The sequence below is a fragment of the Urocitellus parryii genome, chromosome 8 (genome assembly GCF_045843805.1).
Source record: "Urocitellus parryii isolate mUroPar1 chromosome 8, mUroPar1.hap1, whole genome shotgun sequence".
Classification (NCBI taxonomy): Eukaryota; Metazoa; Chordata; class Mammalia; order Rodentia; family Sciuridae; genus Urocitellus; species Urocitellus parryii.
This window is the reverse complement of record NC_135538.1, coordinates 153,943,658-153,961,441: the sequence shown is the minus strand read 5'-3', so window position 1 is coordinate 153,961,441 and position 17,784 is coordinate 153,943,658. Positions and strand designations below refer to the sequence as shown.

Sequence of the window (17,784 nt, the reverse complement as noted above, 5' to 3'; positions counted from 1 at the left end):
CCACCTGCTGAGTTGTTTGTCTGTAAATAACAGGAGAGATCTGTTGCGCCAGGTGTCCCTGACTCAGTCAGGCTAGGTGAGGATCCATAGCAACCCCCTAGCAACCACCAATCAGCATGAGACAGAGAAATACCTGGGATGCCAGATGACCCCCCAGTAGTTTATGGTGTTGGGAAACCATGGAGTTCAGCATGTTCACCCCTCTTGGCTTAAACCAATCAGTTCAAATGAATCCCCCTCTTGTACTAACTAATCACCCCTACCCAACTTGTTCCGCCAGTGAATGTGCTAATCAATGTTAAGAGTTGTTGTTTGACTTTCCCACGGTGTGGAATGATTTGCTGTGTGATGTTGTGACGCATAGAGTATCCCCCCAAAACCTATAAAATCTCACTGGACAAAGGAGCGGGACTCACTCCCTGGGCCTGGGTCGGGAACAGTTGTGAGTCCAGGCTGGAGCTTGCACAGTGCTTGTACATAGTTGCTTTTCCTTTAGCATTTGTTTCCAGTCATTTCCAAAGTCTATTAAATCACCTTTATTCCTTAGCTGTGTCACCGATGTCATGCCATAGGTTTGTAATACAGGATGCTTCTTCTTTCTTAGCCTATGTTTTATCCTAGGATAACCCCAATCTCCTGGCTGAGTTTCTAAAATTTGAGTTTATTAAGATTTAATTTTTCTTTGTAAAGTGGTTAATTTTGAAAACTAAATTTTGAAAACTGCCCTACCACAGTATGATACAGATGATTTCTTGCCGGGGTCCAGCCCTGGCAGGGGGAGTGAGGGTCCAGGGAGTAACGAAGGATGAGTGGCATCCAGGAAAGAAGAAGATGACAGGCTGCAAGTTATGAGCAACCTCCAGAAGACATCTCTCTGCCCCTGGAGAAACCTTTATTTTTATACCTTTTTTACAGGTGTTTTTTCAGGTAGTTAATAGATAGCTTCAAAGCCCGAAACCTTTTTGATTTACATAATTTTCAAGAATTACAATCTTTTCTGACATACATTGATTACCAAAGATATTGATTCCATTGTTCAAAATATTTTTCTGTAACCTTAGACAATCATGATTAAGCTTTTACATTTTCATGTCAGTCACTAGGTGCTAGGAGATGCAACTAGACTACATGACTCCTGACCTATTACTCACGTCTAACTTTAAAGCATACCTATAATTATTTCATTAATCTTTAACTTTAAAGCATACTTATGATTATGGGTAAGCTTTCTTCTAAACTAAAATCTCAGGAAAACACACTTAAAGTAGTGAAAGTCTATTAGTTAAAAGCCTGCTACTCTGAACTGCCTCTAAAACATCTCTATGCTAATTTCACATAGTTCTATTTTAATTTCCAAGGTAATTCCCTTTTTTCACATGACCTATTCAACTTATTTCTTAAAGAACTTCCTTGATCCTTAGTCAAAACACACCAATTCTTATGTCTTTGTAATCTTGAACTAAAGGGCAGGTTTGCACCTCAACCCATTTGTCATTTATATTAACTCTGTTGTGTGGATGTGCCATTTTCATCATAAGTTTCTGCGTAAAGCAAAGGAGGGTCTTTTGGTGGGGGAATGTATTTTTATTAGCCTCTTGTCCTTGAGGGGATACCATAAGCTACGACGGTGGTCCTTGTACTGTGGCACAGCAATGTTTTTCCTTAGCTAGGCTATTGTACAGGTTGTGGCTTTAGTATGGGGTTGGGGGGGGGGGCTAGTATAAATTGTTAACCATGGAATAAATATTTCTTGTTTAAGCTTGAGGAATAACACCACTGTTTGTATCCTGAGAGGCATTGAAACGCACCTCATGGCATGTCTGATTCTGGGAATTTTCCTGCGCTCTCAGGTGATCCGGACTTTTATTATTGATGACGTATGCCCTGTTATCCATATCGTGAGTATCATGAACAAAGCAGTTAACATTCCTAATGGCTCCAGTTTCCAGATGGTGCCACGCTGTGACCCTGTCAAACAGCGGGTGCAGGACCGCCTTCACCAATTTCCATCACCCTAAAAAATGCCTGTGCTTCTTCTATTATTAGCTCCCCTCACAAACTACTTTCAAGATTCCTAAAGCTTTGCCCTTTCCGTGTTTCATATAAATGGAATCTTGCAACAGGCTGCCTTTGGGGTCTGCTTCTTTCACTTGGCAAAACGTGTTGAAGATTCATCCATGCTGCTGGGTGAGTCGGGGCTTTGTATTGTCAAGGGATCTCTGTTGTGTGGATGTCTATCCATTTACCTGCTGAAGGGTGTCGTGGCTGCTTGGAGTTTTGGACATTATGCTAAAGCACCAATAAACATTTTCACAGGATTTGGGGAATAAATCTCTCCTAGGTGCACACCTAGCAGGGTTCAGTATATTCACAGTGTTGGAGAGTGTAAGGGTCCGGCGGAGCGTCAGAGGGAGAGACCACACAAGAGACCAGCCTCATGCAATTGCAGGGGGAAGTTTTATTGAACCAGCATGCTGGGGCTCAAGGCTCACTCAGGAAGGGAGAGCAGCCCAGAGCCCAGAGCAGAGGTCAAGCAGAGCTTAAGTACACTTTTTGGGGAGGGCGGGGGGGGGGGGTGGGGGGGTGGGGGGGGCTTTGCATACATCAGAACAAATCATCATGCTGGGCAGGGGTGATTGGTCACTCCTAAGCGGGGTACACATTTAAACTGATTGGTTTTGTGGCCTGGATGCTTATGTACTGAGCTATTTGGAGCCCTTAGCTAATAAACAACCAGGGAATCAATGGAAATATTTACTGGGCAGTTCAGGTATTGTCCCAACAGCTTCAGAGATTACAGGTTCCGGGGGGTAGCAGAGGAATTTAACAATACCTGGTCTATTATTATTTTTTTTAGCCCAAGCCTTTCAATTTAGAAACTTTACAATGCCCAGTTTTTTACACTTTAACTCAGACTCTTGCAGCTTAGAATCAGCTTAGAAATTTTACTTTTACAGGTTTATTATATTTTCATTTCCTTTTAGATTTTTTCCATGTCCCTTAGATTTCTCTAATGTTTTAATACTCTTTTGTTTTCTAAAATGACCTTTAAAGAACTCATTTAGGACACATTTTAATAAAAGTACGGAGTATGCCGATATAAAGAAGTGGATTTTCACACGGTAAACACCTTCCAGCTGGTTCCAGAGGTCAAACCTGGCCCCCCCAGGCCCTCCCCCGGCACCGCCCTCCCGCCCCCTGCGGCCTCCGCTTGGCTTCTTAGGCCTTGGGTCTTAAAGGCCTTTGAGTCGCAAAGAAGCTGCCCAGAAGGAGCGACTCCGCTGGCTGCCCTTTCTGCCTGGCTGCCTTGGCTCTGTAAATCCATCCCGGCCAGTAAGTGCCGCCGGCCGCAGTCCTTCCTCTCGCTGCGGCCGGCTGCTCCGACGTTCAGCTGCAAGCTCAAGCTCACCCGGACGGTGGGCAGCGGTTCCTCCCACCTGGGGGCAGCAGGAACCTGACCCGGCGCTTGCATTTTGGCTGGCTGTGTGCACAGTGGTGAAATGCTGGCTGATGACCTGCACAGGTCCTAACACAACACGAGGAGGCCGAGGACTGCAGCCGGTCCTGCAGGGTCGGCCACCGCCTCCACGTGTGTCAGTGTGGAGTTCTCTGAGTCATAAAGAAGCTGCTCGTGTTCTCGTGCTTATGGACCATTTGGGTTGGATTTTATGTTAAAAAAAAAAAAAAGACTCTAAAATCTCCTTGCTTTTCCTGTAGTGTGGTCTGTTTTTTTATGACTTGAGGTGCAATTCAATGTTATTAATCAGAGACGATCAGTTACATCTATTGGAAATATCCTTTCCCCTTCTTTGATTCAACTTTTAACTCTAATATTTTTTGCTAAATAGAGTTCTTAATTCCACATAACTGCTGCTGTGAGCTGAGAGTACCTTTCCCCCATCACACACTTCTCCTGGACTGTTCTGTCTCACTCAGGCCCAGGGTAATGGAGCCAGCTGACAGTGGACTGAATTTCTAAGCCCAAAATAACTTTTCCTCCTCTAAATTGTTGTGCTAAACAAAACAAGACCAAAAAAAAAAAAAAAAAAAAAAAAGACAATAAAAAAGAAACAAAGAACAAAGCAAAATTTGCCAACTAAGAATTTCATATCCACCAAACTATCTTTCAAAAATGAAGAGAACTAAAGAGATTTACAAACAAAAACTGAAGAAATTGCTCTCATTGAGAATGCATATGGGATCCTTCAGGTTGAGATGGCAGAACACAAAGCATTCTCTCCGAATACTGTGAAAAAATAAATAACTCTGGTAAAAGTAACCACACTTGTGACTATAAACACCAGTATTGTTGTGTTTAGGGTTTGTACCACTTCTCTTTGTTTCCCATACGATTTGAAGGACAAATTCATAAAATGTAATTGTAAGTATACATTAAAAGGTAATGTGTGCCGGTAACAACACAGAGGGATGCAGCTCTGCGGGAGCAGGTGGAGTTCACAGAAGTCTGTGGCATTTCTGCATCAGGCCATTGGAAAGCAGAAGGTGGAGAACAGAAGTCAGACCGCAAGGGGAAGGCTGCCCAGTAGGGGGGTGGCAGAGACAGATTGACACTGGATGTTTAAACTGTAGCCAAAGGCATTAAGTTTAGAGGAGAAAGAACGAAAGAATAAAAATACTAGGGAGATGGAATAAATGGATTTAGCTAAAGAGGAGTTATTAATACCAAAATAGCATACAATGGCACGCAGCATAAAATTCCAATGGCAAAAGCTTTAAACCAAGCACAGGGCCCTTGGATATTTTGGGCCCTGAGTAACTCCATGGGTTGCACACCTGAAAGCTGTCCCTAAGTAGAAAGAAGAAAAGCTTTCAGGAGCTTTAAGCCTCCCTCTGATTCTCAGAGCAGGTGGTTTTGAAGAATTCTTAGCAAAGGTGTGGGCTGGCAGGTACAGGAAGATGTGTGGAGGCCAAGACAGAGCCGGCTCACTGGCAATGTCAGCAGCCCACATCCATCTGTACCTGGCTCTGCCAGTCCAGAGGGGCGGACGATGACCTCCCAGATGCCAGAGTCCTGGCGAGTTGAGTAGAATTATTAACTGGAAGTTCAAAGCCACCACCTGTACACAGGTTTTCCACCTCGAAATTCAGTGGCTCTAGTCAAGGTGGGGGACCACCTGGCAGCGTCTTGGCTCTGCTAAGGCCTTGCTGCAGCTTCCCAGAGATGTTTGTTCCCATAAGATGCCCTGTGGGTTGTTTTTTCACTTAAAGTGGGTTTATAATTATGAAGTTTCCTTCAAGAGCAATCAATGCTGTAAGTTTTGCTCAGTGAACTCTTAATTATTAACTGAATCTTCAGTACCTACATTGTCAGAGTGATTAACCTAAGATTAAATTTTTTACTGTTTTCATTTTAATTTCTCAACAACATAAGTTTTGAATATTATCCAGTATACTATGCTGTGAAATTTTGAGTACGTAAAACAATGTGCAAACACAAATGCAATGCATGAAAGTAAAATGAATCCTTTTTTTGTGGCCACAAATTCACACAAAACTTGAGAAACGGCACCCTCTATTGCCAACAGCTTTGCAGCCCTGATCTGCCCTCCCTGTCTCATCATCCTCTTTCCTTATAGATCGGCCACACTGCCAGGCATCAGGAGAGAATGTCTGTGTTTCTGGACTTCATACTGATGTCATATTGATGGTGCCAGCTTCTCCACACTCAATTCGGTGGAGCTGGGCTGGCCCTCTGCAAGCCTGGCTTGCCTTTTGGTTCTGCCAGAAGATACCCAGGGGAGAGCTGAGGAATTGGAAGGGCTGAGGGACACCCTAGATTCTGCTGGTACCTCACTTCACTTCCTGGCAGCAGCATTACTTGAAGTAGCACGTGGTCCTCGTTCCTGGGATGCTTTCTACACCCCAGACCCAGTTTCAGCAGATGCCTTAGAGATCACAGCCCCAGCGGGTCAAGGACAGGCTCTTTCTCCAAATTCCCACTTCTCATATCCCCACCTCTTCAGACGTAGTCTGGACTCCCAGGGTGGCAGCTGCTTCCATCAGTTTCTAGGTTCCTTTCTGCCCACAGCCTTCTATTGCTCATTGACCACACCTGCCCCATGCATCCAGGTAAAATAAGCAGTGTGAGGGGTTTCCTTCCTTGGTTCTGACACACCTAATGTGCTTGGCTCTAGAGATGACTTTACTTTCAAGTTTGTGAATGTTAAGCAGTCTTTTCCCCATGTCTATCTGCTTTCACTCAGCTTGAGGTTTACAGTCCTCATTCCCATTGTTGCATGACCTGTAGATGATTGATTTCCATGTCTGTCCGTGAATGGACGTGTCACAACAATTCATCCACTTTCTGGTGTTCTTATTCCTTGTAAGTAACACTAGTATGAACATTTCTGTGGGCCTCCCAGGACAGATGCGATCCTCAGCACCACATAAAAATAGAATAAAGACATTATACCCACCTAAAACTAAAACATAAATATTAAAAAAGTTTTAGTATTTAAAAATAAATAAATAAAGGTATTGTATCCAACTACAACTAAAAAAATAAATATTAAAAAAATATTGAGGATTGGAAAGAATTATTGAGGATTTATGTGGGCCATATCTATCACTGTCTACTGTATTAAAATTTTAAATTCAGGGGTTGGGGTTGTGGCTCAGTGGTACAGTGCTTGCCTAGCATGTATGAGGGACTGGGTTCGATCCTCAGCACCAAAATAAATAAATAAGTAAGTAAATAAATAAATAAATAAAGATATTGTGTCCCCCTAAAATTAAAAAATAAATACTAAAAAAATTAAATTTAGTGCCAGATGCCAATGTCTTGGCTTGGCACAGAATCACGAGCCACCACACAGCTTTGTAGGTTCAAACAGCAATTCTTTATTCCCGATCTCACACCAGCCTCCACACAGGTTCAGGGGCAATCCCCACAATACACGTCCTAAATACTTTTTCTCCACGAGGACTCAGCGGGAACTCAGGCAACATGCACGCCGTACTCCCAGCAGCCATAATCTTCAACATCTAACTTCCCTAAACTCCTATTGTCACGCCCTAAACCCAAGGACCGGGAAACTTCCTGCAGGAATACACCCTAATCCTGGATCCACCCTGGTGATCGAGCAGGGTCACCTTTCTCAAACACACAAGCAAGGTCGCAGCAAATTTCCAAGGCAAGTCCATTTAACATGGGGTACTCTGGCAAGGATTATGATGCGTCATACCTACTTGGTAATGGCTCTCAGCAATTTAGAAGTGAAAACAATATTTATTTGGATTTAAAAACCTATCATGTTAATATAAATAGCATGTTGCATAGAAACAACCTATTGTTAACATAAAATACATTCGAGGGAAAGTGGCATTGATTTCTGAGTTTACAGGTCTCTTTCATAACCGAGTGCACAAAGCAAGGTGGACTCTCGTTATTGGAAGTAGAGTGCTGAGACCTGGGTCCATTTTGAGTTGCCAGGGCTCTCTCCATTTCTGGAAGTTTCTTCTTCCTCCTGTTGTCACGTTCCTAGATGAGATGTCACTGACCCCGTGGCTTGATCTTGATGGACAGACCTTTCCATCCTATTTTTTACAGTGACATTACCTGCTTCCAAGTCCACTTTTTCCATGAGGACAGCCGTTACTGCTCCTCTGGATGCAGTTTGCACGACCTATCTTTCAGTTGTCTTATATCTTGATATCGGAAGCATCTTCTTTTGGTAGCATCCAGTTGAATATTGACTTCATCCCCTCCCCTGACAACCTCTGCCTTTTGACTGGATTCTTCATGGCTTCACTTCTGACAGGATTGTTGATGTATTTGGATGTACACATTTTAGCTTCTGTTGTCTCATGTCTTCTTGGTTCTTCCATTCATGATGTATTCCTTTTTTGAATTAAGCAAACACTTTACAATGCAGCATTTAATTTATGTAATCATTCTCCCACCATTAATTTTGAGTTTTCTTTAGAAGTTGCTCTGGGATTTGTCATATATTTATGAGAACAGTCAGAAATTTGTACTACCTTAATTCCAATGAGATATAATAAAAATCTCACTCCTACATAGCTCCATTCCTCCCCTTCTGTCATATCATTGTTAGATGATGTTACATTTATAAATATTTAAAAACCTGACAAACATTGTTCGAATTAATACTTTATAGAGCTTAATGTATTTTATATATTTTATCTTTCTTTTTTTGGTGCCAGGGATGCCACATTCCCCACCCTTTTTATTCTTTTATTTTAAGACAAGGTCTCTCTGAGTTATGTAGGGCCTTGTTAACTTGCAATCCTCCTGCTTCAGCCTCCTGAGCCACTGGGATTACAGGCATGGGCTACTGCCCCTAGCAGCTTAATGCATTTTAAAGAAGCTTAGAGAAGAAAGGGAAGAGGTGTGTATTGACTTATTTGTATTAACCTTCTTGCTTATCCATCCTAGTTTTCTTGATTTGTTCCTGTGGGTTTCAGTTACCACCAGGAGTCCTTTCTTTTGCCCACGACAGCTTTCTTCTTGCCTACTCCTTTGTGCCACGATTAGCACATATATTACCTTTACGTATGCTGTAGGACCACATATAAAAATACACATTGTTTTGATGATCGATTTCTAAATCAGCTAAAAGAAGACATGTGTGTTTATGCTGTCTTTATCCTAATTACACAATTACTTCACAGGTGCTCTTTTTTTTTTTTTTTTTTTTAACATATGTGCAACTGAGACACCATACAGTGTCACCTCCAGTGTGGAGAACTCCTGCAGCCACTCTTGTTTGGCACATCTCTTGTGCAAGTGGCAAGTTCTTTCAGCTTGTGTTTATGTCATACTCTCTTTTCATCCCTTTCATTTTTGAAGGATAGCTTTGCTAGATAGAGAATTCCTAGCTAAGGACATCTTTCTCCAAGCACTTCCAGATCTTCTCCCATTGCCTGCTGGTCTCTGTTACTTCCAATGAGAAATTGGCTGCTACTCTTCTTGGGGTTCCCCCGTAATTGAGAAGCTATCCTTCCTGCTGCCCTCAAGACGGTCTCTTTCTCTTTAGGTTTTTTTTTTTTTTTTTTTTTTTTTTTTTTTTTTTGGCATACTTACTGTGCCACATCCATTTGTGGAACTCAGTATATTTCTACCTAGCATCCATGGGGCCTCCTGCATGTGCACATGAATGCTGTTCCTTAGAATGGAAAGCTTCCACTAGTGTCTCTGAAGATTTTAACTCCTTCTCTCTTTTTTCCTGGTGCTTCCATTTTATGTATGCCATCCATGCTTAGTGGTGTCCTACACCTCTCCACTCACCCTCTGTAACCTCTTTTTACTGTCTCCATTGTGTTGCCTTTTCCTGCTGCAGTCCCGCTGCAGCAGAATAAGGGGGGTGGGGGTGAGGAATAACTTATGTAGGTTGATACAGCAGGAATGGGAGCCCTTTATTGTAGGACAACAGAGGTATTTATACATTCCACACAGCTTATCTTAATTAGCATAAACTAAATACATCAGTCAACCAATAAGGAATCTCCACACTTAATGGCTTGCTTTTGTTACTTCTCAAACCACTCCCTCTGGCATTTTGCCAGACACCATCCAGACTTGTTTACGAACTCTAACATTCTCCTGGCAAAATGCCAGGTGTTATTTTGACTTGTTTACAGACTCTAACATTTTCCAGATTGCATATATTTGTGTGTGTGTGTGTGTGTGTACGTTTCTCAGACTGGTTCTATTCACTTAGTAATATGGATTTAAGGTTCCCTCCGTGCCTTTTTATGGTTTGATAGCACATTTTTTTTTTAGTGATGAATAATATTCTATCATGGTTAGAGAACACACTTCATGTTATTTCTATCTTTTTGAATTTATTTGGGTTTGTTTGATGGCCTAGCACAAAGTCTCTCCCAGGGAATGTTTCATATGCTCTTGAGAAGAATCTATATTCTGCTGCTGTTTAGCAAAGTGTCCTATAAATTGTTAGACTTAGTTGGTTTGCAGTGTTGCTTTTCTGTTTCCATGAAGTTTATCCATTCACCTGTGGAAGTTGCTTTGTTATCCGATGTTTGACAATTGTGACGGACAGTCCTGCAAATATTCCTGTGCTGGGGTCTTAAGCTATGTCAGTGTTCAGCTCATTGGGGTAAAACCTGGGATTGTGATTATTGGATTGTTTGGAAGAACTATGTTTAGTTCTGCAAGAAACTGCCACACTGTCCCCAGAGTGGCTGCACCGTGTTGCACTGCACCGCAATAAACCAGAGGGAGCCTCTGGTGCTCCACAGGCTCCTTGGCGTTTAACAGCATCAGTGGTTTAAATTCTAGCGGTGGCACTATGTGTGTGGCTGTAACTCTCGGGTGTTTTAGTTTGCATTTCTCTAATGACATATTTGAGCATCTTTTCATACACTGCTTTCCATCTGTGTCTTTGTTGGTAGGTTGTTGAGATCTTTTGCTCATTTTAAACTTATTGTAGGCTTTAACAGTCTGTCTATATTTTTATACCAGTCCTTTATCAGATATGTTTCTTGCAATCATTTCCCTGGTCTGTGGCTATTCCTTTCATTCTTTCGCAGAACAGACAAGATCCCGACGTGGCCTATTTCGGTAGGGCCAAGGCAGGAGGCTTGCGCTGGTGCCGGCTGAGGGCGTTGGGTCTGCAGACGTGCGCGCTTGCCTGGCGCACCTCGCGAGCCTGGCGGCCTCACACAGGGCAGCCGCTAACGGGTAGGCGACCCAGATTCCGCCACCAGGAGGCGCCGACGGAGCCCCGAGGTGGCTGCGACTGGGCGAGTTCTTTCCGCCAGCGACTGGCACCTGCTGGCAACCGCTAAAGGAGGGGCGCGCGGACGCTGATGTGCAAATTCGACTGCTCGGGTGCCACCCGTGCAGGTCTGCAGTCGTGTTCCCGCGTTAATTGCGGGACTCGGAGAGCGCTCCCAGCTGGGACCCCGGGAACTGCAGGCGACAGACCCGCGCCGACCCGGAGTCGACCCTCCAGGCGCCGCAGTCAGATCCCAGAAGCCCGGCGCAGCTCCAGCTCCGCCTGCTCGGTGGGCCGGGCCCCGCGGTCCCCGGCCGGCGCCAGGCGTAGGTGCGGACATCCACGCAGCTTCCAGGGCCGCGGAACAGCGCGTCCCTCGTTCCCGCCATGCGCCCCGGTGGGGGCGCCGAGCTCCGAGCCGCTCGCGCTTCCCTCGTGCCCAGGTCCCAACCGTCACCCGGACCTTGGACGCTCGGACTCGGGCCGATTCCGCGGCCGTCGCGAACATGGCCGGCTGAAGCTGTCCTCCAGGCCGTCGACCGCGCCCACCGCTCCCATGGGCAGCTTCCTGGGCAGGCCGGGTCCCTCGGCGTCCCCGGCCCGGGCGCGCGCGGATTCGCCAGAGAGGCCTCGGATCCGCGGGCCGGCTCCGCCGCTCTGCCACGTCCAGCGGGTCCAGTACATCCATCGCGCCCATCCCGCCCCACGGCGCAGGCCCTCGAAGAGGCCGCCGAACTGGGACCCTGCCCATCCGGCGAGGGTGGTCAACGAGGCGTGGAGGCGCTTTCCCATGAACAGGTTCCAGAATTCCGTCGTGGGGCCGCTGCCCTCAGACTGGTGGGAAAGCTACCTCAAGCGGACCATTTGGTCGCTGCGGCACCCGCGGGAGGTGTGGAGCCCCGTGACGGTCAAGATCGCTTCTCCTGAGCAGAGGGCGCCCCCCTCCGTGGCCTCGGCAGGCGTGATTGCCTCCGCGGGACCCTCGGAGGAGCCGCCAGACCCGTGCGCCAAGGAGACGGTGCTGAGGGCGCTCCGGCAGTGCCGGCGAGGGGGCGCCAGGGTGCGAGAGCCGCCGCTCCCCGAGAGCTCCGACCCCGAGCGGACTCGCGAGAGCCGGCCCTCCGCCTTTAAGCCGCTGGCGAAACACCGAGCCGGCGCCGGTTTCGTGCCCAGGCCTGGGCCTCTGAAAAGGAGCTGCCACTCCTGGAGCTCCGGTCACAGCTTCAAGAGGTTCGGTTGCTCCTCCGAGAGCTCCTCTGCTGGAAGACGCACAGCAGGCCCCCTCTGCGCCAAAAGAAACGCCATAAGCAGTTCTTACAGTTCTTCCAGAGATTTCGTAGAGCCATGGAAGAGAAGGTTTTCCAGTATATCAATCCAGACACCAGAGTGGCCCGTGAAAAGGAAAGAGAGAGGTCCCCAGTCTCTGTCTCCAGTCCCAGCGGTGTCAGACACTGGAGCCCCTGGAGCCCCTGACGGTTGTGGGCAGCACATTCTGAAGGTGCCAATGCTGCCATCTACCAGCCCAGCTCCCCAGGTCCTCGTCACTGTCCCACGTGTGAGCTCTGCCTCTGGGGAGGCCCTGACCTCGGGGAAGGAAACTGAGCGGCCATGGAGTGACCAAACCAGAGAGAACACAGGCAAGGCCTGGGCTGGCCAGCCTCCCCTGCCTCTCACTGGGCCTCCTTCAGGCACAGCAGCTGCCACGGGCACAATTCCTCAGCTGGAAACCTTGAAGACGCAGAAGTCTCCAGGTCCACTGGCCTCCCCAGGGTCTACTGGAGAGGCAACCAGTGTGGTGCAGTGCTCTCAGAAGACCCCTGACCTGCCGACCCCAGCTGAACACTCACACTCAGAGCCCCCCGCACAGGCCTCTTCAGAGGCAAAGCCCACAGCTACTCTGACCCAGCTGACCCCAGCCGCTCCCACACCACCAGCCACTGACACCGCTGGGCTTCCTTCAACCCCTCAGGCTGACAGGTCTGCCACGCCCCCAGGTCCTCCTGTGGTTACCCTGGCCGCACCCACCCTGCAAAGCTCAAGATCTGGGGTGATGAGCACCTCCACTCCCCGCCCTTCCCCCACCCCTCCTGCTGTGGCTTCGGTTTGCCCCATATTAAGACCTACTCTGGGGCCCCTGCCCAGTACTGAGATGGCAGGCTCCTTAAATCCCAGAATCCCAGCCACACCTGCAGCCTCTGCAAGCTCTTCGTTCCCCCCCACTCCAGGTGTCTTCCCACCCACCTTCAAGCCCGTCTTTGGTAGCACAGGACCACTTAAAACTCTGCCAGTGCAGGCTCCTTCCCCCGGCAAGCAGCCCTCTCCTCCATGTGCTCCTGCTTCCTCTCCTCTGCCCCATGGCCTGGCCGGGGCCACCCCTGTGGCCATGTCCACGCTGACCAGCACATCCAGAGACCCAGCCTTCCAGCCACCTCTGGATCTTGGCGTCACAGGAGACACTTCCTCGGTCCTCGCCTCCTGCAGCACTTTCATGCTTGGGGCAGCCCAGACCTTCAGGGCGAGTTTCCCCCCAGGCCCGGGCTTCATTTTTTCACCACACCAGCACCCTGTCATCCCCACTGTACAGACAGTCACTGTCTTCAGCCATGTCTTCCCTAGTGTGGTCCAGATACTCCCCTGCAGGGGCACTGAGGGTCTTCGGGATGTGTCAGCCCCCGCCCTGTTACCTGCCAACCAGGCTGCGTTGTCACCCAGCATCTCCAACCTGACCCCAGCACTCACAGTTCCCATGGGGTCAAGCTTGAGGCCACCCGTCCCAGTTTTCCGGGGAGTCACTCCCCAGCCTGCACCTGGGGCCACTGGTGGGCAGAAGCAAGGCTTCCCCCAGCCAGTGCTTGCCCCACTCTTGGGTAACTCATTACTTTTTGGGAACTCAGCAGTGGCATCCCCAACTCCAGTGCCAACTTCAGCTCAGACAGCCTTTGGGGGTGTGATGCCTGCAGCCCCCACCCTCCACACGCCTGCCAGCATGCAGCCAGGCCTGGGCAGCACCCGTGATGGCCTCCCCTCGGGTCCAGGCAATCCAGCTGGCTCTGGAGTTGCCACCCACAGCCATGTGAGTGGGGCTCGAGGCTCGGTGTTTGGCAGCACAGCACCTCGGCCTTTTGCCTTTGGGGGACTGGTGACCCCTATGGACTGTGGGGAGCCTGGGGCCCTCATCACTGTCCCAAGTGTGAGCTCTGCCTCTGGGACTTCCAATGCTGATGCAGGGCTCAGTGGGATCACCAGCCCTGTGACGCCCTTTGGAGAAGGCTGGAGCCTTCCCCGCCAAAACACACCTTTGTTCTTGGGAAAGGCCAGCTTCTCTGCCAAAAAGATGTCTTTTGCTCACAGCACCCCTATTCCTGGGCCAGTTAAGGTAGGCAGCCGTCTTGGCCTTGGGCTGTCCCCTCCACATTTTCAGGACTCTGTAGGGAGAGATGCTTTTAAATCATCAGCTCCTACCTTTTCCATTGGTACAAAATCAAAAACCCCAAGGAATCGGGAGCAAGGGCATTCCCGAAGGCATCATGCCCACAGGAAATAGCTCACTTTTCTCTTACCTGTACCCTGGTTTAGACCTCAGTGTTTCCATGAAGAGCTTTGGTCTCTGCAAATTCACTAAGTCAGACATACCCCAGATCTAGAGTAAGCTTTGTATGCTCACCCCGGGGTCCTAAATATACATCTATCTACCTGGAAGAAGGTAGAGGACCAGGCACCATCCAGTGGTGACAGCAGATGACACAACTAGACCCCCTGGGCTTAGACAGAGCTTTACCCCTTTCCCCCCAACACTCCCTGCCCTGCTCCTCTGTGTCAGGTGTGAGTTCTGTCAGAGCTGCCTCCTGCTGCGTCCCAGGAACAGCCAGGGCAGTAAGGCCGCAGCTGCAGACTAGGTGGTCCTGCTTTTGGGGAGGAGGAAGAGACTCTCCCTCAATCTGAGCCTTTTATTTGGCTCTGATAAATGGCTCCCCTCTTTGGCCCCTTAGGGATACAGATTTCTCATTTCTTGCTGTTCTGTTCCTCAGTGGGTTCTTGGAGAAGCTTTCGGTGTAATTTGACCTTGAATCCAGCTTCTCCGTGAGGATCAGTGGTTGACCCTCAGGGAACTCTGTGTGCTGCTCCTGTTGTGCTACTTCCCCAACAAGCTGCCAGTCTTTTCCTGAGAGAGGCGATAGTCCAGCCCCATCCTCCTCCTGCCAATTGAATCTACAAAGTGAAGACTGTTGTGTGAGACCCCAGAGGTTACTCCTCACTCCAAGAAAAGGAGGCCTTTGGCCAGTGGCCTTCCAGGTTTGGACCCAGCAGGAGCGCCTTCCTGGATGCAGGTCTCCACTTGCCACCTTCTCCCTGGCACCCTCCCGTGCATACACATGAGACCTACTCTCTTGTCCAACGCTGGTGTCCGCTGTGTGCTTCCAACTGCGTGTGGGGGAGGGGCGGCTCCTAGGAGTGGTGCCACGGGTGGGGTTTGGCTAAGGGATGGGCAGGCACACTTACTTCTTCCTGCTACAAGAGCTGGTGCCTGGACGAACAACAGCGCGTGACTCTAAGGGACAGCCTCTAGGGAAATCAGAGGGCCAGGAGGGAGGAACACTGGCCATTCCTCCAGCACCAGCCAGAAATACACAACCAGGGAAGAGAGCTTTTGAATTTTTATTCAGGCCTCATCACCTCCCTGTTCAGGGCCTGTGCGGGGAGGGCAGGTGGAGCAGAAAGCCCTGGGGCCTGACAACGGAGTGAGAAGGGGGGAAAGGGCAGGTGCCTGAGGCCACCCCAGGGCAGCACCTGTGGGAGGGGGTGGGTGAGCACTTACCATCCTGAGAAGAGGCTCAAATGGCTTCCTGAGTACCTGGGCCAACCATCTCCTGCTGATGGAGACTGTGAAGGAGGTCTAATTGGAAGAACAATATTAAGTTAGATGACAAAATAAATTGTTGAAATAAGTCTGTGATACAGGAATTTCTGTCCATCCGATTTGGATATGGTGGATATGGAGGCAGAGTGAGGTCTGGAAACCTACCTGACTCCGCCCAGTGAAGGCCAGTTTGGGGATTTAAACGCTGATGACGGGAGTGTGCTCATTCCTCCAGAGCAGATTGCTGGAGTTAGAATTCTAAGCCAGGCCTGTCTGCTAGGAACACCCACTTCTGCAGCCATTGCCCACCCAAACTTGCAACCTTACAGAGGGCCAGGGAGAACACATGGACGCTGCCTATGCTGTGTACCTGTGATTCGACGTGACCTTTGGGATCAACAGCTCCTGTGTGGGAGGGTTACACCTTAGTGTGGGATCCTTGTGTAAGCCATAAGCCCGTGATCCTGAAAAAAACAAGGAGTGCCCAGGGCAAGGGGAAGGACCCTCTCAGCTAAGACTCGAAGCTTGAGTTGTGTCTCACCAAGGGGACAAGGTGAGGAAGGCAGGACGAATTGGGGCAACTTCTGGAAGCTGGCTGTAGCAGGGATGAGCAGGAGCAGGTCACAGCGAGCTGATAAACTGTGTGTGGAATGGATGTGTCCTGAGTCACCAGCATGGAAAGCCTGTAGGCCTGGAGTCGGGTGGGAGACTCTGAGGACACAGCAGTAACAGTGTGAGTTCCGCCGGCGGCCAGCATGGCAGTGAGCCCGGTAGTCAGCACTGGCACGCGGAGGAGCAGGAAGAGAACAGACTAAGGAGCAGGACTTGGGGAATCCTTGAGGATCTGACCTGGGTTTCTCCCGGGGCTTAGAACACTGCTGTTTCCGTCCCAGTTCCTGCTGTTCTGTGCCTTGTAGCCAGCACTGTGGGCAGTGCAGAGGACACTTCAGTTAGCTATGTGTTTTTCCAGCTGTTACTTGCCCTTCTCTCTTCCAACCACTGGGCTGTTCTGGGTGCCATTGCTGATCACAGGGACAGAACAGTTAAAAGCAGCACTGTCTTTTCCTGGGTGTGCCTTCCAAGACCTGAAGACCCAGGGGTGGCAGGAAAGGATCGAGACAGAACTTTTAGGAACGTGTGAGTTTGGGGGCAAGGGACTTTTGGAAAGTCAGAGTCACCTTCAGTGCAGGGAGGAGAGATGGAGTCCAGTAGTGAGGAGGTGGAGACCCCAGGAGTGTGGAAATTGGGGCTGAAGGGGCCCAAGGCAGTCTGGGAATCATGGCAGTCAGTGCAGTAGGAAACAGGCGGATCCAGGTATCTTCAGGGAGCGGGGGAAGGTTTGTCATGCAACATGGAACCCTGAAAGGACAGGTTTGGTTTCATGCAGATCATAAACCCAACCCCTGGGGAATTTTAATTTCCTTAACTTCTAAAAATAGAAATTGAATTGAAATCTTGAAAATGAAGTATTTCTTGTTAAATGAGGTGTTAGGCTATTTGACACTCAGGAAAAGGTGTCTGTTTGGAGGATGGATCTGGATGTCAGAGGCATGAAAGCTCTCCCGAGTGAGGGGTGAGTCTCTTCTGCAGCTGACCCTGAAGCCCTGTGCCCACCTGTTATCTTCCCACTGGAGGAGATACTGAGGTGCTGGGTGTCGGGAAATGACCCGGGAAAGAGTCACATAAAAGGCCGTGCCTCTTACCACTTCCACTGACAAACCCCTGAAGGAAAGAGGGGGTGTTCGCCCTGTTTGCACACGGACAGGTGAGCCCGTCAGCTCCTGTCAGCTCCCACGCTGTCCTGGCAACCTGTTCATGAGAGTGTCTGTGTTTCCCAGGAGAAAGACACTTCCCTGTTTCCTCTTCTGCCCTTGCCAGACTACACTTACCCTCCACATTTCTGCCAACAATCATTCAGAGCAATCTAGGCTTTTTCTTGAGGTGCCCCAGGATTTTCCTACCTGCTGCCCCTTTCCAAGCTTCAAAACCCTTTCACACTTGGGTATTTGTTACAGCAGCCTCCACTCTAATCTCCAAAGCTGCATGAGTTCCCAGAGTTGCTGGGACAGACTTTGTGGCTTCAAACGAGAGAGTCTTGGCAGCTGGAGGTCTGGAACCGGCTTGGACAGAGTCTGTTTCCTTCTGAGGCTCTGGGGAGAGCCCACCCTCACCTTGGCCAGCCTGTAGTGTGGCCAGCAACTC

At 49.0% G+C, this 17,784-nt stretch overlaps 1 protein-coding gene across 1 annotated transcript; it reads left to right on the top strand.

Moving 5' to 3' along the window:
- Window positions 1-11,280: 11,280 nt before the first annotated feature.
- Window positions 11,281-14,268, top strand: Pom121l2 (POM121 transmembrane nucleoporin like 2). Its single transcript, XM_026414582.2, has one exon. It carries the CDS (start codon window positions 11,281-11,283, stop codon window positions 14,266-14,268), a length of 2,988 nt encoding a protein of 995 aa, XP_026270367.2.
- Window positions 14,269-17,784: the final 3,516 nt, after the last annotated feature.